We start from the raw sequence: 22434 nt of genomic DNA on the forward strand, positions 1-22434 counted from the left end.
GCCATGATTTTGTACGGCGGGAACGCAAGGAACGCCGGGAGCGATTAGATTAGTTTTGAAGACGAGGACGGCGCGAATTCTCAGCTCCGGCTAGCGTGAATCAGTGGAGAGAAGGTTAGGGGAAGGAAGCCCCAAGGACCGGCCGAACTGTGACCACAGTGGCGGGCGGAATGACTTTTTAGAAAACCTAGTGGACCAAAGGGGGCCGTGTCCTCGGGAGCGCACCCGAGACGGGGAGGTAAGTGTGGACGCGGCAGAGTAGGTCCTGGGGAACCCGCGGGCGGGTCAGGGAAAGGGAGACCTAAGGTGACGTGGGTTATCCGGGGGCCGAGGGGACGTGCCTGAGGGCGAGGGCCCTGTCACTTGGGTTTGTCTGAGTGGGGATTGGTGTGACTTTGTTGCCATTTTCTTTCACCAGCAAGGACATTTAGGTCCTTACTACCACTGGTCAAGACAGCTTCATGGGAAGGCTCTTGGGGAGCTGAGGAGATGGAGCGGGCGAATACTTTACGTCAAGAGGGAGAATCCAAAGGAGGTATTCAGAGGGTCGCTTACTTCCCTTTCCTACTGCTGCCCAAGATGACCCGCAGGCTGAAAGAGCCCTTTCCTCCTGGAACTGATATGTGACCTGTCCTATTTCGGAGCAGAATGATGAAAGGAACTAACATAGAAAACTCAATGGAGTAGACAGTCAAGATCATTCCACCAGGAAAAGTTACTTTGTTTCTAGGCTGCGACCTCTTGGGAAACTGATAAGTTGTATTCATAGTATGGTTTGTGTTGCTATTTTGAGCTACACTTCTAGCCAGTGAGGTATTTTTCCTTTTATCCCAGAATTTTTGAGGACCATTTATACATTCCTCCTGAGGGAGGGATAGTGTGAGGCAGTGACTTGGTGTTAGTTAGACCTTGGAGTTCTGGCTCTGCTATTACACATACTGTGGCCTTGGGCAAGTTACTTTACTGTTTTCCGCCTCAATTTCTTCATATGGAAAGTGGAGGTGAATAGTATTTTTGTGGTAGTTGTGGAATTAGATAAGTATCTAACTGTATCCATGCTTTTCAAATAGAGCATTTAGCACCTGTTTAATGTATAAAATATATTCAATAAATGCTCTGATTTTTTACATGCTTCATAAGTAAAACATCTAGTCAGCAAATGCTTTAGTTTTTTTTTTTGAGGCAATCTCACTGTGTCACCCTGGGTAGAGTGCTGTGACATCACAGCTCATAGCAACCTCAAACTCTTGTGCTTAAGCGATTCTCTTGCCTCCCATGTAGCCTCCCATGTAGCTGGTACCTGCCAAAACACCTGGCTAAGCAAATGCTTTAGTATTAAGGGTTGATTAGCATTATGAAACTTTGACTTTTACTATATTGGTCCTTAGTGAGTCCTTTGGAAACTGAGATCTGCCTCTGAATTTCTGCCCAGAAGTCAGTTTGCTTTCCATTTTAATACCCACTGATATTTGTGAACAGTTCTTGTTATCTGTGCCTTTATAGTCCTATGCCACTAATTCTTCTTAGAGCTTTGAAGTACTTAATTCAAGTCTCACATCTCAGTCGGAAGGGTTGTGCGTTAACACTTTTTTGGTATGTTTTTTGCAGTTTTTGGCCGGGGCTGGGTTTGAACCCGTCAACTCCAGCATATGGGGCTAGCGCCCTACTCCTTTGAGCCGCAGGCACCGCCCAATTCTGCAGTTTTAAAAACACTGAGTCAGTTGATTTGGTAAACTTCTTTTCCTCTGGGTCATATTATCATTGATAACTGAGAATTAGCGATATTCAGATAAACTTAAGCTGAAACTTTAGAAAATCAGTAGATATGGGCTGAGATTTATTTTTACTTCAAGACTCTAAGTTTGGTAACTATTAGAAACACGCTACAATCAGAACTAACTTATTCTGTAGTCTGTGACTGACTTTTACTTTTCTTTGAAGTAGGTGGAAGTTTTGGGTTATCCAGAGATTTAGACCAGTCAGAGAGTTATTCTACAGCCCTTTTATTTTTCGCTTCAAATAGTATTTAAACATTTAGCTGTTATTCATACTAATTTTAGCCCTCTGCTTGTGTGTTTTTAGTTTTCTGCTTAAGATTTGAATTCTTTCAAAAGGGAGCATTCTAAATTCACTCTTTAGAGAGGGGAGGACATAGAATTTTAGTTGCAACCAGTTGATTTCTTCAAATAGGGGTTTTGACCTTTTTTGTAACCTCTTTTTGAACAGAACTGACTGGCAGTGATGAAATGTGATCATGCTTTTCAAGATGAGGCTGGCTCCATAGATTCTCTCTTTTCTCTAATAGCAACATAAAACAACAAGCTGACATAGTTTTGATTATCTGTGTTTCAGAAACTTTGAGAGCACTAATACCTATTTGTTGTAGTAATGTAGAATTTACCTTTTGTTGGAGTGGCTCATTTGAGAGCAATAATTAACAGTCTTAAGTTGTTATTTTTATAATTTTTCTTACAGAGAGAAAAAAATTAACATGTATAGTGAGTACCAAGGGAATTTCATAAAATAGAATTTGACCAAGTCACTCCTGTAACCCTTAATTTAGACCACATGTGTGCATTTTTCAGATTGTCTCCTGGTTGTACATTAAGTAATTTTTGTAAGCTCTGTAAGGGCAAGGACTTTGTTTTCCATTAGGGAATGATTAGCTTCTAGCATAGTCCCTGGTCTATAGTAGATTCTTTTTTTTTTTTTTTGTAGAGACAGAGTCTCACTTTATGACCCTCGGTAGAGTGCCGTGGCCTCACACAGCTCACAGCAACCTCCAACTCCTGGGCTTAAGCCATTCTCTTGCCTCAGCCTCCCGAGCAGCTGGGACTACAGGTGCGCGCCACAACGCCCGGCTATTTTTTGGTTGCAGTTTGGCCGGGGCCGGGTTTGAACCCGCCACCCTCGCCATATGGGGCCGGCGCCTTACTGACTGAGCCACAGGCGCCGCCCTATAGTAGATTCTCAATATAGTTTTGATGGATAAATAGAGGTTTGTTAACAAGGCAGTTAATCACATCATAATTATTAGGACTATTTTATTAAGTTTTTTCACAAATATTATTGCATTTTTCTGTAGACATGCCAAGATCTCTAAGAGATCATGCTGCTTGTCCACCTTTTAGTCAATAATTACAGAGCACTTAACCATAAGTCAGGCATTATAGTAGGTATTAGCAATAACGTGGGTGAACAAAATCACATGGCACCTGATTTTGGAACTTGAAGGTTCAGTGAGAGATAGAAGCAATCAAATATCACACTAATGAATATACAACTAAAATTATAATATTTTGTCTAAAGGAAGATTACACAATTTTTGAGATCTTAAGAAAAGGTATGACAGGCTGGGCGCGGTGGCTCACGCCTGTAATTCTAATACTCTGGGAGGCCAAGGCGGGAGCTACTAGGGAGGCTGAGGCAAGACAATTGCTTAAGCCCAAGAGTTTGAGGTTGCTGTGAGCTGTGATAGTGTGACAGCACTCTACCAAGGACAACAAAGTGAGACTCTGTCTCAAAAAAAAAAAAGAGAGAAAAGAAAAGGTTTCCCTGAGGAAATGCTGCTTGCACTGAGTGCTGATGAGCTAGAGTAAATGTAGGTGGAAGTGGCTAAAGGGCTAGGAAAGAGCATTTCGTGGAAAGGGAATGCTTTACACGTGTCCACACCAGGTGTATTTAAGAGCCTGAAAGGAGGCCTGTGAGGAAGTGCAGAGAGAAGGAACATTGTGATATTGATTAGGACAAGGACTTTGTTTTGCCATTAGAGTTTGAATAGCTCAGGAGAGATAAGAAGAGACCAGCAGGTCCCATAGGCAATGCAAAGTCATTGTGAGGCTTCAGCCAACTGGAGGCTGTGATCAAATTGAGATTTTGAAATATGCCTCCAGAAAAGGAGCCATCTAGGAAACCTGCATAAGTCAGAGATGATGGTGGCTTGAACTGCAATGCTGGCAGTACAGATGGAGAGAAATGGACATATTGTAGAGATGTTAAGAGTGTATATTTGATAGGATTTAGTAATGAAGTAAGGTTGGGGCATGGTGAAAGGTGTAAAGATGCTAAATATCTGGCTTGTGTAACTGGGTAAATGATGGTCCCAGACACTGAGGGGCTTGGAAGGGAAAGATGATGAATTCAGTCTTGGACATGTTGAGTATTGGGTTCCTGTAAGTCTAAGACTTCCAAGTACATACTCTGAGAAAGCAGGTAGATATTCTGTTTCACATTCAGGAGAGAGACAGAAGCTAGAGATAATGTATTCATGAGGCATTCATTTACAGATGGTCATGGAGGCTATGGGTATTGATGAGGTTTCTTTGGGAGAAAAGAGGCATTGGGACCGAGCCTTGGAAAATTTCAGCATTTAATGGTCAAGGAGAATATAAGCCTGAAAAGCAGAAAGAGGGGTGAGAGAGGTAAAATGTAAGCTTCACAGAAGCAAGGTCTTTGTCTCTTGTTCATTATTGTGTTCCCAGTGCCTGAAATAGTGCTTGGCACAAAATAAGTGCTTAATAAACATTTACTGAAGAAGGACAACCAGGCGACTGGTATGATAGGATTTAAAAGGAAGAGAATGTTTCTGAAAGGTAGTGATCAGTGGAGTTTTATGTGCTGGGAGGTGAGATAAGGGAGCTTGAAAAACATCCATTGGGTTCAGCAGCATGAACATCACTGTTGATCTTAGAGTCGTTTGTAGAATGATGGGAACAGGAGTGAGTTAGAGTGGAATCGTGATACGAGTAAGAGGTAAGGAAATGGAGAAAGTGAGTATAGGTTGAGCACCGAAAAGCCAAATCTGAAATTTTTTGAGCACTGACATGACACACAAAGGAAATGCTCATTTCAGATTTTGGATTTGGAATGTTCATACTGGTGAGTATAAGGCAAATATTCCAAAATCCAAAATCTGAAACTCTTCTGGTCCCAAGCAATTTTTATAAGGGATACGCAGACTATGAGTAAGTCTTTTGAGTTTGCCTGGAAAGGAAAAGGGATAGTAGGTGGTATGCATGTGTGGACAAAGATGGGCCTGTGAATGTGAAGACGAGTGAGACTTGAACCTGTGGCCTGTAGGGAGGGGTTCAGCAGAGAAGACATGAATACAGCAGAGAATAGAGATAACAGTAATCTAGGGTTCCTGAGAAGGCAGGAGGGAATGGGGTCAATGTGTAAAATGCATAATTCTGCATGTAGTGTGTGTCTGCCTTGACTTGCTCTCATAGGAGTTTTGTTTTTTTGTTGCTGGGTTTTTTTTTTTTTCCTGGGCCCCATAAGAAAGTCTAGATTGGGTGGCGCCTGTGGCTCAAAGGGGTAGGGTGCCAGCCCCATATGCCAGAGGTGGTGGGTTCAAGCCCAGCCCCGGCCAAACACTGCAAAAAAAAAAAAAAAAAAAAGAAAGTCTAGATTTCTAGTCTTTTTTTTTTTTTTTTTTGTAGAGACAGAGTCTCACTTTATGGCCCTTGGTAGAGTGCCGTGGCCTCACACAACTCACAGCAACCTCCAACTTCTCGGCTTAAGCGATTCTCTTGCCTCAGCCTCCCGAGTAGCTGGGACTACAGGCGCCCGCCACAACGCCCAGCTATTTTTTGGTTGCAGTTCAGCCGGGGATGGATTTGAACCCGCCACCCTCGGTATATGGGGCCGGTGCCTTACCGACTGAGCCACAGGCGCCGCCCTAGATTTTTAGTCTTAATTGGATAGGTGAATAAGATAAGTTTTAGGAGTCCGTCCCAAGGGATGTAAAGAAGATTTTCATATAAGTATATCCTTATGAACTGCCCCTATAAAATAGATGTTGGATCTATTAAAGAAACCCATCAAAGTCTCATAGTTAAAAGAATAGAACTTTCATGAGGGAGATTCTGTCTGGTCTTTATGGTAAAGCCATAAATCATCCTTTTCTACACTGGAGATGTGAATTTGTAATAGACTGTGGTCCTAGATAAAATGCTAGTGCTTTATCAGCATGTGGTGGACAAGTCAGATTCTCTGTCATGCTCTTTGAGTAGTGTCCTGGTCAAGGACTATTTTTGTTAATGCATCACCGTTCTTTGATTTTTTGGGGGGCAGTGAGACTGTGAGTGTACAGTGAGACTGTACTGCCCTGAGTGCCGTGGCGTCACACGGCTCACAGCAACCTCTACTCTTGGGCTTAGGCGATTCTCTTGCCTCAGCCTCCCGAGCAGCTGGGACTACAGGCGCCCGCCACAATGCCCGGCTACTTTGATTTTAATTATTAGCTCCTCTGCTTTTATAAATTATGGCAGCTAACAATTCAGCTGACCACAGAATTCTAGAAAAAAGAGTTGCCCTCTATTTTCTGAAATGCTTCCTGTTGTCAGAGTTAGAAACCTTTGGCTTCTGGTGCAATTCCCTTTTAACTTTCCTTAGGTGTCTTAGCTCACTTGGAAAGACTAGAGGCTGAAGTGAACAGATCCTGTAAAGGTAAACGGTCTGAAGAGCTGCAGAGTGCGCAGGCAGTGGAAAGTGCTCTTGAAACCAAGATCCGTAAACTGAGGCTTCTACGAGATGAGCTGAGGGCTGAACTGAAGCAACCACAAGCCAGAGTGAGTAGAAGGGTGATGCTGGCAGTTTTTCTTTTTTTTTTTTTTGGTAGAGACAGTTTCACTGTACCCCCCTCGGTAGAGTGCCGTGGCGTGACACGGCTCACAGCAACCTCCAACTCTTGGGCTTACGTGATTCTCTTGCCTCAGCCTCCGGAGTAGCTGGGACTACAGGGCTGGCAGTTTTTCTTAGAGTGTAAAGAACAAACATGATCCTAAATTGGCAACTTTGTATAACATGTGTTTTTCTTGTGATCTTACTGGATGGGTTTCAGTCCTTTATCCCTCAAATGATGGAATGTGTGTGTAACTAATATCACTGTCAACTAAAAATCATTGGGCAATACTGATAGGCCAGGCAAGTTCTTCCTAACATACTCCTAACCTGCCCCTCATAGACATCGAAGCCTGTTAGTTCAAGTCGTGGTTTTGCTTGAGTCATTAGTTCTTCTGTCATTAGTGACGTCTTTTCATCACCCAGACTTGAAACCTCACAGGAAACTACAAAGTTTCCTCTTCAGTTTTCTTTCCAGCCCAGGTCAAGTCAGCAAGTCCTGTCTGATTTTCCTTTACATGGTCTATGTGCTTCCTCCCTCCATTGCCGTAACTCAAGTATTATTCACATATGGCATAAATATTTATCAAGTGACCTAGATATCAGGATTATTACAGTGTCTGCTACTTGGTCTTTCTTTTGGTATTTCTACTTTTCTAGCAAATCCTGCACAGCCAAGAAAATGCTTCATGAAACACCTCATTCCCAGCTCAGAAACCTCAATAATCATTCACTGCCCGTGGGATAAGGTCAGGTTTCCTTCATTTTCTTGTCTTCCCATTAAAGTAAAATATATATAAAGTACACAATCTTTTTTTTGCAAAGTTGGACACAACCAGGTAACTACTACACAGGTCAAAGCATAGAATATTATCAGTACTTCATAATTTCTTCTTTTGCTTCCTCCTGGGCATTACTCTCAAGGTAACCACTATTCTGATTTTTGTCACCGTTGGTTGGTTTTACTTGTTTTTGAAAGATGTATAAATGTAAAAAGTATAGACTTTTATGTCTGATGTCTTTCTTGAAAAATTTTTTTTTTTTGAGACAGTCTCACTGTGTTGCCCTCGGTAGAGTGCTGTGGCATCACAGCTCACAGCAACCTCAAACTCTTGGGCTTAAGTGATTCTCTTGCCTCAGCCTCCCAAATACCTGGGACTACAGGCACCCACCACAATGCCCGGCTATTTTTTGGTTGCAGTTGTCATTGTTATTTTAGCGGGCCTGGGCTGGGCTCGAACCCGCCACCTTCAGTCTGTATGACCAGTGCCCTACTCACTGAGCTGTGGGTGCCAAGCCATCTTTCTTGAATTTCATCTCTGAGATTCGTCCATACCTTGCAGGTAGCGGTCACTTTTTTTTTTTTTTTTTTGCGGTTTTTGGCCGAGGCTGGGTTTGAACCCACCACCTCCAGCATATGGGGCTGGTGCCCTACTCCTTTGAGCCACAGGCGCCGCCCAGTAGTGGTCACATTTTTTCATTTATTGGTGTATAACAATTCCACCTTGTGAGCATACTGCAGTATGTTCTGTTGTTCATGACATGGGGTTATTGGGTTATTTTACTTTGGGACAATTATGAATATTGCTGCTCTGAATGTTTTTGTTTTTGGCTTTTGGTGTAAAAATATACACTTGTTTATTTGGTGTATACCCAGTAGAATTGCTGGGTCCTAAAATGGGCATATTAACTTTAATAAATACTACCAGTTTTTAAAAGTGATTGTACCAGTTTCACATTCCCAGCAGCAGTGTGATTGTCATTCTGTTGAAGAGTGTAATAGTATCTCACTATAGATATAATTTGCATTTGCTTAATAACTAATGATATAGGTACCTATATTGGATACTTGAAATTTCACCTTTTGTTGTGCACTGTGCTTGTCAAGGCTTTTGCCAAATTTTTATTAGGTTTGTCTGTTAAACTATAGAATTCTTTACATATTTTTTTTTTTTTTTTTTTTTGTAGAGACAGAGTCTCACTGTACCGCCCTCGGGTAGAGTGCCGTGGCGTCACATGGCTCACAGCAACCTCTAACTCTTGGGCTTACGCGATTCTCTTGCCTCAGCCTCCCGAGCAGCTGGGACTACAGGCGCCCGCCACAACGCCCGGCTATTTTTTGGTTGCAGTTTGGCCGGGGCTGGGTTTGAACCCGCCACCCTCGGCATATGGGGCTGGCGCCCTACTCACTGAGCCACAGGCGCCGCCCTCTTTACATATTTTAGATACGAGTTATTTGTTAGGTATATGTTAAAGTCTTCCTTAGACTGTGGCTTACCTTTTCACTTTCTGATGGTGCCTGTGATGGAAAGAAAATCTTTGTTTTAATGAAGTTCCTAAATAAATTTAGGAATTTACGCTTAGTGCTCCAGTTTCCTGTTTAGTTAAGTCTTTGTCTAACTTAAGATCATAATGATATTCTCCTGTGTTATTTTCTAGTAGAGTTTTGTTTTATCTTTCACTTTTGTTTTTTCTTTTTTACAGTTTTTGGCCAGGGCTGGGTTTGAATCCGGCACTTCCAGGATATGGGGCCGGTGCCCTATTCCTTTGAGCCACAGGCACCACTCTATTTTTCACTTTAACCCGCCACCTCCGCCCTACTCCTTGAGCCACAGGTGCCGCCCCTAGAATCAGTTTTTGTTTATGTTGTATGATAAAGGTCATCTTTCTTTTCTTGTTATTTTCCATATGAATATTCAGTTCATCCAGTACCACTTCTTAATAAGACTACTGTTTTCCCATTCCATTGTAGTGGATCCTGTGGATCTGTTTCTGGATTGTATTCTGCTCATCGATCTGTTGTCCATCTTTGTGCCGTGATCAGTTATTTACTGTAAATCTTTATATGTGTAGTATATGTCCTTTCCTTCAGAATTATCTTGGCTATTCTTCACCCCTTGAATTTCCCATAAATTTGGAAATCAGCTGCCAATTTCCAAAAATAAACCTCCTGTAATTTTTATAGGGATGGCTTTGAATCTATAGATCAATTTGAGGAAAATTGAAATCTTCATTTACACTCTTGCTCCTTCTAGTCAATGTACTGGTATATCTTTCCTTATTTAGTTCTTTAATTTTTCTCAGTAATGTGTTGAGGTCTGAAACATCATTCATTACATTTCTTCTGTGTATGTAATTTTTCACGATGATACAAGCATCAGCAAACTTTTTCTGTTAAGGGTCAGATATCATCTTAGACATTGTGAGCCATGTGGTCTCTGTAGCAACTATTCAACCCTACAGCATGAAAGTAGCCATAAACAATATGTAAAATTGAATGATTGTGGTGCGTTCCAATAAAACCTTATTTACAAAATCAAGTATCTGCCTGGATTTGACCTATAAGCTGTATTTGATGACTTCTCATATATATTTTGTTTCAGAAATTTTATTTTTTAATATTTGATATTTGTACATTGACTTTATATATGACAACTTTGCTAAAGTTTTTATTTTTTTTTCAGATTAATAACGGGGTACATATGATTAAGTGGCATAGTTTGCTTTTGTAAGGTTAAAGTCCAGATTGTAGTTATGCTCTTCCCCCAGAAATGTGCAATATACCCATGCAGTGTACCCATTGGGTAGGAATTTATCCATCCCCTACTTGAATTTATTTATTTATTTATTTATTGAGACACAGTCTGATGCTGTTACCCTGGGTAGAGTGCCGTGGTGTCACAGCTCACAGCAGCCTCAAACTCTTGGGTTCAGATGATTCTCTTGCCTCAACCTCCCAAGTAGCTGAAACTACAGGCACCTGCCACAATGCCCTGCTATTTTTTGGTTTCAGTTGTTATTGTTGTTTGGTGGGCTTGGGCTGGATTTGAACCCACCAGCTCTGGTGCATGTGGCTGGCACCCTAGCTACTTGAGCTATAGGCACCGAGCCCCCTCACTTGAATTTAATTGAGTTCTTCTCTCACGTGAGCATGTGGTTGTTAAACTACTGGTTTTAAGTCAGTACTAAGTACATGTGGTGCTTGTTTTTCCATTCTTGTGATACTTTGCTTAGGAGAATATTCTCGAAATCCATCTAGGTTGTTAACAAAACATACAAAATCACTTTTTTTATGGCTGAATTGTATTCCATGGTATGCATGTACAACAGTTTATTAAAGTTACATGTTGAAGGACCCCTGGGTTGTTTCCACATCATTGCAGTTGTGAATTGGGCTGCTATAAACATGTGAGTGCAAATGTCCTTAAGGTACAATGGTGTTTTTTCTTTTGAGTAGATACCTATTAATGGGATTGCAGGATCAGATGCTTTTAGTTCTCTGAGGAATCTCCGTACTTCTTTACATAGAGGCTGTACTAGTTTGCATTCCCACTGACAGTGGCTGAGTGTTCCCTTCTTTCCACATCTGCACCAGCATCTGTTGTTTTGAGACCTTGTGAGGTGGGCCATTGTCATGGGAGTTAGGTGATATCTCAAAGTGATTTTTGATTTGTATTTTTATGATGATTAGGGATGATGAGCATTTTTTCATGTGTTTGTTAGCCAGTTGTCCTCATTAGAAAAGTTTCTTTTCATGTCTCTTGCCCAATTTTTTTTTTTTTTTTTTTTGAGACTGAGTCTCACTATGTTACCCTCAGTAGAGTACTGTAGCATCACAGCTCACAGCAACCTCAAACTCTTGGGCTTAAGGGATTCTCTTGTCTCCACCTCCCAAGTAGCTAGGACTACAGGCACCTGCCACAACACCAGGCTATTTTTTGTTGTTGTAGCTGTCGTTGTTTATCAGGCGTGGGCTGGGTTCGAACCCACCAGCCCCAGTATATGTGGCTGGTGCCCACTCTTGCCCAATTTTTAATGGGGTTGATTAATATTTTCTTGTTTATTTGTTTGAGTTTTTTTGTAGATTCTGGTAATTAGCCCTTTCTTGGATTCATAGCATGCAAATATCTTCTCCCATTCTTAGGTTGTCTCTTTGCTTTGTTGATTATGTCCTTAGCTGTGCAGAAGCTGTTTTACTTAATCAGGTCCCACTTATTTATTTTTATTGTTGCTGTGATTGCCAGTGTGGTCTTCATAAATTCTTCTCTCATGTTAATAAGACTAAGAGTTTTTCTCACATTTTCTTCTAGGGTTTTTACAGTTTCATGTCTTAGAATAAATCTTTTATCCAAGGCTGGGCATGGTGGTTCACACCTGTAATCCTAGCACTCTGGGAGGCTGAGGTAGATGGAATGCTTGAGCTCGCAGGTTCGAAACAAGCCTGAGGCAGAGCGAGACCCTGTCTCTAAAAATAGCCGGATGTTGTGGTAGGTTGTGGTAGTAGTCCCAGCTACTTGGGAGGCTGAGGCAAGAGAATCACTTAAGCCCAAGAGTTTGAGGTTGCTATGAGCTGTGATGGCACGGCACTCTACTGGGCGTGACAAAGTGAGACTCTGTCTCAAAAAAAAAAAAAAAAAAATTTTTTTTTTTTAGCCATTGTGTGTGAATTTTTGTAAGTGGTGAGAGATGCAGGTCCAGTTTCAGTCTTTTACATGTGGCTAACCAATTCTCTCAGCATCATGTAGTGAATAGGGATTTTCAAAGATCAGGTGGCTATAGGAGGCTGTTTTCAGCTCTAGATTTTCTGTTCTGTTCCATAGATCTATGTCTGTTTTTTATGCCAATACCATGCTGTTTTGATTACTATAGACTTGTAGTATATAGGCCGAAGTCTGATAAAGTGATGCTTCAGATTTGTTCTTATTTTATAGAATTGTGTTGGCCATTTGGGCTTTTTTTTTTTTTTTTGGTTTCATATAAAACTTAGAACTATTTTTTTCAAGATCTTTAAAAGTATGATGGTATTTCAATGGGTATTGAATTAAATCTGTAGATTGCTTTGGGTAGTATAGATATTTTAATTATGTTGATTCTTCCAAGCCATGAACATGATATGTTCTTCTGTCTGTTAACATCCTCTGCAATTTTTTTCCTCAAGATTTCATAGTTCTCTCTGAGGAGATCCTTCACATCCTTTGTTAAATGTCTTCTGGTGCTACTGTGAAAGATACTGTTTTTGATTTGATTTTCAGCTTGACTGTTGATGTATATGAAGGCTACTTTTTGTGTACATTGATTTTATAACTTGAGGTGTTGCTATATTTCTTTATCAATTCTAGGAGTCTTGTGGTTGAGTCCTTGGGATTTTCTAGGTATAAGATCAATTCATCAGCAAAGAGCGATAGTTTGACTTTCTCTGTCCCCATTTTGCATACATTTGATATCCTTCCCTGTCTCTTTGTGTGTGTATACATTTAGTTTTATTCTATAACAAAGCAACTTGTACATTTTTAAAGTTTAAAACTAAGCATCATCTTTCCTTTCCATTGAAAAAAAAAGAAAATTTTAAAATAAACAAGAACAAAATTACAGTAGAGAATGTCAATTCCAAATAAGATCCTACAGGTTCTGCTGATTCTCTACTTAATGATAGGACTCTAGTAATCATTAGGAGAGAATTTATTTTAAAAGCATCATCTTAAACTGCAAGGATGTCCACTAAACATCACAATTAAACATGCTAAAGGAGAAGCCATGTTGTCCCTGCTTAACGCACCCAAACATCTCAAACCCACCCTCTGCTGACCTTCTATAACCCCATTTTTTTTTTTTTTTTTTTTGTTAGAGACAGAGTCTTACTTTATGGCCCTCGATAGAGCGCCGTGGCCTCACACAGCTCACAGCAACCTCCAACTCCTGGGCCCAAGCGATTCTCCTGCCACAGCCTCCCGAGTAGCTGGGACTACAGGCGCCCGCCACAACGCCCGGCTATTTCTTGGTTGCAGTTTGGCCGGGGCCGGGCCTGAACCCGCCACCCTCGGTACATGGGGCCGGCGCCCTACCGACTGAGCCACAGGCGCCACCCAACCCCATTTTTTTTTTAAAAGTTTTTTTTTCTTTTTTTTAAACGAGAAAGTAGACAGATACATGTTGGTAAATCCTAACTGTCCATATTCACATAGAGACACAGTGTACTCTCTGAACCCAATATACAGAAAAAGTGGGGGAAACTAGAATTCTATGAATTACTACACAGAAGCCTAGCACCCTCCAGCTTCCAGCAGAGTAGAGGGAGTAGGTTTTTCTTTTTTCCCACAGAGCTGAGTGGTGTTGATTCCATATGGTTTGGTTGAGACAGGAAGGGACAGAAATGAATTTGGAACAGAAAGTGGTATAGATTCTTTTCCTATTGTATTCTGCTCAATGTATCCCTCCCCCCACCCCCCAAATAAGTTGGGAACCATTGTGTTCCCATGAAGTTGGGAATCAAGAGACCTCAAAAGATTGCAACTTGCCCCCAGGGACTGGAGAAAATTTAAAAGGTTAGAATCAATCAGTGTCTATGATTCAATAAAAAAAAAGAATCACTCAGTGTTCTAATAGTCGTCATCTCCTGCTCTTTTATTTTATTTTATTTTATTTTATTAAATCATAGCTGTGTACATTGATATGATCATGGGGCATCATTCACTAGCTTTACAGACCATTTACCAAGTTTCACATACACCCTTGTAAGATGCACCCCTGGTGTAATCCCACCAATCCCCTTCCCTCTACCCACCTCCCCCCTCCCTCCCCATCTCCTGTTCTTGATATCCTTCTGTTGTCTGATAGCATTGGGTAGGACTTCTAGCACTGTGTTTAATAGTAGTGGCGATAGTGGACATCCTTGTCTGGTTCCAGAATCTATTCCAGATTCTGATTCCAGAATCTGGTTCCAGAACCTTGTCTGGTTCCAGAATCTATTCGAGATTCAAAAAATGCTTTCAGTTTTTCTCTATTCAATGTCACATTGGCTGTGAGTTTGTTGTAGATGGCTTCTATCGGTTTAAGGAAAGAAACCGATAGATGGATGTTCCATCCATGTCAATTTACTTAAGTGTTCTTATCAAAAAAAAAGATGCTGAACTTTGTTCAAATGCTTTTTTTGGCTCTATTGAGAGGATCATATGGTCTTTGTTTTTACTTCTGTTTTATGTGGTGAATTATATTTATAGATTTGCATATGTTGAACCAGCCTTGCACCCCTGGGATGAAGCCTACCTGGTTGTGATAAATTATTTTTTGATTTGTAGCTGAATTCTGTTTGCTATGATTTTATTGAGTATTTTTGTGTCAAGTTCATTAACATACTGGTCTGTAGTTTTCTATTTCTGTGTGTCCTTTCCTGGTTTTGGCATCAGGGTGATACTTGCTTCGTAGAATTGTTGGGGACGGTTCTTTCCTTCTCAACAGTGTTTTGGAATAGATTCTGTAATATATGTACAGGCTCTTCTTTGAAGTTTTGGTAGAATTCTGGTGTGAAACTTTCTGACTTTTTGTTGTTGGAAGTTTTTTTTTGTTTGTTTGTTTTGAGACAGAGTCTCACTTTGTCACCTCTAGTAGAGTACTGTGTTGTCATAGCTCATAGCAACCTCTAACTCTTGGGCTCAAGCCATTCTTTTGCCTTAGCCTCCTGAGTAGTTGGGATTACAGGCACCCACCACAACGCCAGACTATTTTAGAGGTGGGATCTTACTGTAGCTTAGGTTGGTCTTGAATTCATGAGCTCAGGCAATCTGCCCATCTCGGCCTCCCAAAGTGCTGGGATTATAGGCTTGAGGAACAAAGCCTGGCGTTGGAAGTTTTTTATTGTTTTAATTTTGGAGCTGATAACTGTTCAAGAATTCCACTTCTTCCTAGTTGAATCTAAAGAGGTGATTCCAGGTATTTATTTCCTTCACTTTTCAATTTCTGGACATAGAGAGTTTTAATAGTATTCAGTGATGATATTTTGTATTTCTGTGGTATCTGTTGTTATTTCCCCCCTTTTTTTGTTTCTGATAGAGCTTATTAGAGATTTTGCTTTTCTGTTTCTGGTTAATTTGGCCAAGAGTTTCTTGATACTTATTTTTTCAAAGAACCAACCTTTTGTTTTGTTAATCTTCTGAATGGTCGTTCTTGATTTCATTTAGTTCTGATCTGATTTTGGTAATTTCTTTTTTACTGCTGTGTTTGGCATGGGATTGCTCTTCCTTTTCCATTTCCTTGAGATGATTCATTAGGTATGTTGATTTGCACTCTTTCTGATTTCTGGATAAGGGCATTTAATGTGATGATTTTCCCTCTTAGACTGCTTTTGTAGCATCCTGCAGGTTTCAATAGCTTATAGCCTCATTGCCATTTTGTTCAATGCATCTAATGATTTCTTTCTTTATTTCCTCCTTCTTTTTTTTTTTGTAGAGACAGAGTCTCACTGTACCGCCCTCAGGTAGAGTGCCGTGGCGTCACATGCCTCACCGCAACCTCTTAACTCTTGGGCTTACACGATTCTCTTGCCTCAGCCTCCCAAGCAGCTGGGACTACAGGCGCCCGCCACAATGCCCAGCTATTTTTTTGTTGCAGTTTGGCTAGGGCTGGGTTTGAACCCGCCACCCTCGGCATATGGGGCTGGCGCCCTACTCACTGAGCCACAGGAGCCGCCCTTTATTTCCTGCTTGACCCAACTGTCACTCAGCAATAAGTTGTTTAATTTCGATAACTTTGTGTAGGGATGAATGTGTCTGTTGGAATTGAGTTCTACCTTAATTCCATTGTATAATTTCTATTTACAAGGTATAATTCCTATTTTTTATAATTTCTGTTATTTGATTTGTGACCTAGAATATGGTTGATCTTGAAGAATAATCCATGAGCTGAAGAGAAGACTATCCTTTAGTAGAATTGAGGTGAAATGTTATGTATATGTCTATTAAGCCCATTTCTTCTAGAGTCATGTTCTCTGCTTAGTTTCTGCTTGGAGGATCTGTCCAGTTCTGTTAATGGGGTGTTGACATCCTGTCCCTGGTGGTGTTGTTTATCATATTGTTCAGATCAGGTAGGGTTTTCTTTATAAATCTGGGAGCATTTAAATTGGGTACATAAATATTAAGGATTGAAATGTCTTCTTGTTGGATTGAGTTCCCTTGATCAGAATATAGAGTCCATCTTTGTCTTTCTTTACTTTTGTTGCTTTTAAGTCGATTTTATCTGCAATAAGAATTTCAACTCCCATTTTCTTTTGGTTTCCATTTGTATGAAATATTGTTTTCCAGCCCTTGACCCAGAATCTTGATTTGTCCTTGGGGGTTAGATATGTTTCCTCAAGACAGCATATACTTTACTTTTTTATATTATTTTTTTGAGACAGAGTCTCAGTCTTCAAGGCTGGGTGTGGTGGTTCACACCTGTAATCCTAGCACTCTGGGAGGCCCAGGCATGTGGATTTCCTGAGCTCAGGAGTTTAAGACCAGTCTGAGCTAGAGCGAGACCCCATCTCTAAAAAAGCCAGGCATTGTGGCAGGCACCTATAATCCCAGCTACTTGGGAGACTGAGGCGGGAGGATCTCTTGAGCCCAGGAGTTTGAGGTTGTTATGAGCTATGATGCCACAGCACTCTACCAAGGATAACAAATTGAGACTATCCATTTGGGTGCAGCTGGGACTTTGTGGTGTTCCTCTCTGTGCCTAGTTTAATTTGTTGCATATTTTGCAGGTTAAAGCATCTATTGCCAACGTAGAACCTGACCAAAAAGTGGAGATCAGTGAGGAAGATTTGGAAAGAAAGCAGGAAAATATGAAAGCCATTTTGCAGGCATATCGTTTTACAGGTATAATTTTTTCTGGTTATTGTTTTTAAGCCTAATTCAGTCTGGGTCTTTGTCTTTAGTGAATGAGTTTGTTTGTTACATGTAGTATTAGTTCTGAATGCATTTCAGGAGGATTTATCCTATAGCCCCCCACCCTCATCTCTCTCTCTCAGACACACACACACACAATTAGCATGCTGTGTATAGGCATGTCTTCACCTACAAAAGTGGCCTCTGTACAGGAGATCGTTTAGTAGCTGGCTTAGAACATTCAATTTAGGAATTCATCGTGTGGCAGACTGCTTTAGAACTTTCTTTACTGCTGGCTTGCTCTGTGCTACTAGTCAAATAGTTTGAATCCCTCAAGACTGTTTCACCATAAATAGGAATTTGTTCTCCAATCTATGCCAAAGGAGGATTATGGGAAATACTACTATAAATTACTTGACACTCAGAAAAAAACAAATAGCTAAATTGAAAATTTCAAAATTTCTCTCAATAATTTGGCATTTAGGGTGTTTTTTCTTTTACACCATTGTTAAATGGTTTAAACAGCTCACTCTCAAAGTCAACGGGAAGAAAGAGCCTACAGTGTTCATCCGTTCAACAAACCTTTGTGCACATAGTGTTTGTGTGCTAGGCACTATACAAGCTACTGGAATGCATAGATGAATTAAGACATTACCTTTGCCTGACATCTCTTAAGAGGTATCATGTTACTGTTGGCCTCAGGACTCAGTGGTAAACTGACCAGCCGAGGAGTCTGCATCTGTATCAGTACTGCTTTTGAGGGGAACCTATTGGATTCCTATTTTGTGGACCTTGTCATACAGAAGCCTCTCCAGATACATCACCATTCGGTTCCAGTCTTCATTCCTCTAGAAGAAATAGCTGCAAAATACTTACAGACTGACATTCAGCGCTTCCTGTTCAGTCTCTGGGAGTATTTAAATGCTTACTCTGGGCGGAAGTACCAAGCAGATCAACTTCAGGTATTTGCCTGGGATGTTATGTACCCCATTTTATGGGCCCATGGTAAACTTAAAAGGGAAATACAGGGATGTTTTCTTTTGTATTTTAAATGTTTCCTAGCTCTGAGCCAGGAGTTTGACCATAGCCTGTTTATTTTTTTATTTATATACAACCTATTTTCTACCCTCTTTTCTTACTGTTTTGAACGTCTGAATGTTGTGGAAGCATAGGGACTAGTTGGAGGGTCATGTATTCTTGAATGGTGGGCCTCAAATTTTATTACTGGGTTATAGAATATAGTTGCTGTACTTTAATTCAACAAGGATTTATGGTGGACCTACTGTATGCTGAGTGCCCTGTTGGCCCTTGGGAATGGATGCAAGCAGAAACAGAATAATGGTTTCTGAAGTAGCATAGAGGAATACTGTCCTTCTTCCCTGGAAGTCTGGCCTGCCTTCTTAGTGTTGCAGTTAAGCTAAGGTTGGTGTGAAAAAAGTGGATACGAGGTGAATGCAAATAGGCAGTAAGTGACTCTTACAAGCTTAGCATTTCCCCTCTATGCACTTGGAATGACTGGGAAGCTCCCAGGTGTAGGTTAAACTTAAAATTGATAGGTGAATGCGGATATGAAGCCTCCTAGCCACATGTAATAATGTCAGTGAAATTCTTGGCAAAAACGGTATCTCACCTCTACCTGCATCTTGTAGGCCTCTCTAGGCTGCCACTGACTTGGAGTCTCTTCCATTAGTTTTTTTTTTCCAGGCCTTTTTCTGTCCTCATTTATTTCAATGAAATTTAATTCATGGGCCCTGTTTTGGATAGTATTTGAAGTGTTATAACCACTGCCTTTGCAGTGGTAGTCGTCTTATACTTGGTTTTGTTCCTTAACCCTCTTAGAGTGACTTTGCAGTTTTTCTGAATGGGCCGCTGCAGAGAAACTCCCTGTGCAACTTGCTGTCATTTACTTACAAAGTGGATCCAAGGGATCAGTCTTTCCAATTTTATGCAAGATTGCTGTATAAGGACCTCACAATGAGTCTTCCCACTGATGTCACTGTTACATATCAAGGTAAGGGGAAGGATGCTTTAGCAAAGAAATTATAACGTGCTTTGAATGAAATAGGTAAGATAGGTAGTATACATCAAGTGGACTTCTTGAGATACTGGCCTCTGTTTATGTACTATAAATTTACTCAGGTTGTAAGAAATAAAGACTATTATTTCTGCCAGTCTGTTTGTAAGTGGTAATCATAATTCTTACAGTTTTCCCTTCTCCTTTGCCTCAAGTGATTCTGCCAGTGTTCTGTTATCTAGCTTATGATTTTATTTCATTGGAGACCCCCCCACTTGAAAGACAACTAATAAGTTTGAACCATAGGGTCCTTTATGGTGAATAGAACCAAGATCTGTTCCACTGTGAAGCCAAAGAGACATGACAAATCAGCATACACTTAGCTCTCTACAGAGTATCCTCTACATGGAAAATTTTCAGGGCTAGCTGAAAGAGACCCTTTTGTACGTGTGTGTGAACCTATTTCAGCTCAGTGTATCATAATAATATGACATGGACCATAATCAAGAATTAGGTAAGATGTTTTTAGGAGGCAGATGTTTAAAGCTGCCACAGGTTTTAAAGGTTTTCCTCTGATTTAAGTCCCTAGTCTCAAAATTACATTCATCTAATAAGGGGCTCTCAGTCTAGACCAAAAGATAGAAGTTGCATGGGTCCAGAATATCAGTGGTCCAGGTTCTGATTTCCCTAATCGCACTAAATGAGATTGAAAGAATCTTTCTTTTTTAGGAATGGAAGCATTATCCACTTCCTGGGAAGAACAGCGTGCATCCCATGAAATTCTGTTCTGTACAAAACCCCTACATCAAGTGTTTGCTTCATTTGCACAAAAAGGAGAAAAGCTGGATGTGAGCCTGGTCTCCTAGAATATTTTTTTCACTGGAACATGTCAGAAGTGAGTGAACTGGTATAATAGATAGTCCCAGGCAAGGTCCTGGAAACTGAAGACTTTGACCGCCTCAGACTTCTTGCCTGGGGATCACCCTTGTAATGAGAACAGATACCTACTTCATCAGGATAAGGAACAAATTTGAGTATAGACATTGGCATTTTGGGACAATTCCAAGATTGCCTGGTCACTTGTTATAGTGCCTAAAATTATCTATTCTTTTGAGGTATTGATTTGATCATATGTCTTGGTTGAAAATTAGAATGGTTTGTGGTTGTTAGAAGACATTTTAGGAAGGAGGGAAATGTATCATTCACTCAGAGTATTTCTAGCTTTTATGGAAGTTTTAAGTAATTCTGCCTCATTTTCATGAGACATTTGAAAAGTTCTTAGAATATTCCAGGTTCATGATAATGAAGTAGAACTTACAGTTAAGAAGGGAAGAATGTTTAATCTTTGGTTTGGAGCAATGTATTCTAGGCCACTGCTTTATAAGTAGTATGGTATGAGAAAGCAATATGGATAAAGTAATTCAGTGTCTGTGATACTGTTTCCTAAAACATTTTAGTAAAGCACTGAATGTATTAAGCGCCCTACAACAAGCATGGTTGGAAATCCACCCATTAACTTGGTTGTTGCAAAGGGAAACAGGCCTTCCCCTGTCCATATCTTTCATTCCCCTAGTCGGTTTAGTGAACCGTTTTCTCCCAGTAACCACTGGCCTCTGATCTGCTGGCACTTCTTGTTCCTTGGCTTATGGGTCAGTTCACAGATGTAAAAACCTGTGTGTTTGGCCAACTTCTCCCATTTCAATTCCTGTCCCTCCTTTGCCTGGTCACAGGTGTGATTGCTACCACTGCCCAAGGTCCAGAGCGGCATTCAGGCTTCCTTTTGAAATGGTCACTTCCTAGACCTTATGGTGGGGAAGTAACCTCCATGTGTGCAAGGGACAGTAAAGCTGGCTTGTGCCACCCTTTAGATGGTAGCAGCTTAAGAATAAAAGCGATGTCTCACTTGAAGCCCTTGCCTTCCAGGCATGTGGTGAGGACCAGTGGCCGGAGTTAGCAAAGCACTTTGCCCTCCTCAGATAAGTGATGTCAACAGAATTTTCACAGTGATCACACTCAGGATGAATAAAGCTTTTAATAAAACAGTCTTGTTCTTTATCAATACCTGTAAATTCTCTTTTAAAGCAGTAGCAAAGGCGACTGTAGCAAGAGCTCAAAAGGCAAGGCAATATTGGAAAGTGTTTTTAAACAGAAGGTTAAAAATATAAATGTAGAAGATCTGTTTATATATTTTTCTTTCAGAAATAAATTTCCCTTCCCCACCAGGTGAAAGGAAATATTGCACTTTCTGCTCTCATGACTAAGGTGACAGGGGTTCCAAAAGAACCTTTCAAGATTATCAGGAACATTGGGACAAGGGCCATTTCACCTAATTGGACCACAGGGAGACAACCAGGTCTCCAGAAGGAAAGTACTGCTTTCAAGTTCCAGCGGGGAGCAGAGTGTCTTCCAGCAGCGTCCTGCCCTGCCCAGCTCCCACCAGAAGCAGAGCTTCTCACCTGAACTCCCAGCCTAGGGGCACAGGCAGTTTTGTCCCACCTCTGCTGCGTTCCTGCTCACAGTGGCTAGGGCCTCTCTGGGGCAAGGAAGGCAGGGTTGGAGTGAGGGCTCTAAAAGGATTATTCCAGTACTATGCCTAAGACCCTGGCTCTGGGGACACTACAGGCACACTGAGGAATAGTATGGCCACCCTCAGAGCTCACATATCCATAAACAAATGAAGGCTTGAGGAGATTTTTAAACCTAAAGTCTATGTGAGTGTGCACTTCAGCAATTCAGGAGTGTTGGGACGTAATAATTTGTCCTGTCCCAAGGCCTTTCTTTGATTCAAAAAAATAAATTCTCCCTTCCTGTTTGGATTGTTGTGGGACCAGAGGCTGTTCAGGAATTGTCTACCACCTGGTGGGGCAGTGTAACAGAGGAGCCGTTAGGGAAGGCAGCTGGCTTCTCCCGTCCCTTCAAGAAAAAGGTCAGCAACTCCCCCTTCCCCTTCACGAAGATGGGACCTCGCCTCACAAAGCGGAAGCCATACTCTCGAAGGATGACTTGTGTCTCTTCCACCACCTGTGGTGGGAGAAGAGCACAGGAGGGCTAAAGGTTAGAGGGTGAGACTAGACTGGGGGTGGCCGCAGGGGCTTTAGGTGGTTGGGGCTGAGCACTGATCCCAAGGGTGATAACACCGACAGGCCCACAGGTCCCAGG

General features: G+C 41.1%; 2 protein-coding genes across 7 annotated transcripts in view; one reads left to right on the forward strand and one right to left on the reverse strand.

The window, feature by feature from the left end:
• Positions 1-108: 108 nt before the first annotated feature.
• On the forward strand, positions 109-21292 carry CENPO (centromere protein O). 3 transcript variants are annotated; one of them, XM_053589471.1, is made up of 8 exons: positions 109-238; positions 419-535; positions 6397-6572; positions 17138-17252; positions 17964-18223; positions 19101-19272; positions 20005-20170; positions 21199-21292. In XM_053589471.1, the coding sequence occupies exons 2-7, from the start codon at positions 490-492 to the stop codon at positions 20139-20141; spliced, it is 906 nt and encodes a 301-aa protein (XP_053445446.1). In that variant the 5' UTR covers positions 109-238; positions 419-489; the 3' UTR covers positions 20142-20170; positions 21199-21292. The 3 variants fall into 3 exon arrangements, with proteins under 3 accessions (XP_053445446.1, XP_053445445.1, XP_053445447.1); XM_053589470.1 differs by lacking the exon at positions 21199-21292 and having other exon boundaries at positions 20005-21138; XM_053589472.1 differs by lacking the exons at positions 109-238; positions 419-535; positions 21199-21292 and adding an exon at positions 7285-7373 and having other exon boundaries at positions 6478-6572; positions 20005-21138.
• The window catches only part of ADCY3 (adenylate cyclase 3), an 89238-nt gene continuing 88092 nt past the window's right edge, over positions 21289-22434 (reverse strand). For all 4 annotated transcript variants that reach the window (XM_053589459.1, XM_053589457.1, XM_053589458.1 and 1 more), the window contains exon 22: positions 21289-22296. In XM_053589459.1, coding sequence (XP_053445434.1) covers positions 22114-22296 — 183 coding nt within the window. In that variant the 3' untranslated portion in view covers positions 21289-22113. The remainder of the gene's footprint in view (positions 22297-22434) is intronic.

This window comes from Nycticebus coucang, chromosome 4 (assembly GCF_027406575.1).
Source record: "Nycticebus coucang isolate mNycCou1 chromosome 4, mNycCou1.pri, whole genome shotgun sequence".
Taxonomy (NCBI): Eukaryota; Metazoa; Chordata; class Mammalia; order Primates; family Lorisidae; genus Nycticebus; species Nycticebus coucang.

Coding starts and splice junctions, on each gene's coding strand:
- CENPO (XM_053589471.1), top strand. CDS start 490: ATGGAGCGGGCGAATACTTTACGTCAAGAGGGAGAATCCAAAGGAG. Junction 6,573..17,137: donor TGAAGCAACCACAAGCCAGA/GTGAGTAGAAGG, acceptor CATATTTTGCAG/GTTAAAGCATCTATTGCCAA. Junction 17,253..17,963: donor GCAGGCATATCGTTTTACAG/GTATAATTTTTT, acceptor TGTTGGCCTCAG/GACTCAGTGGTAAACTGACC.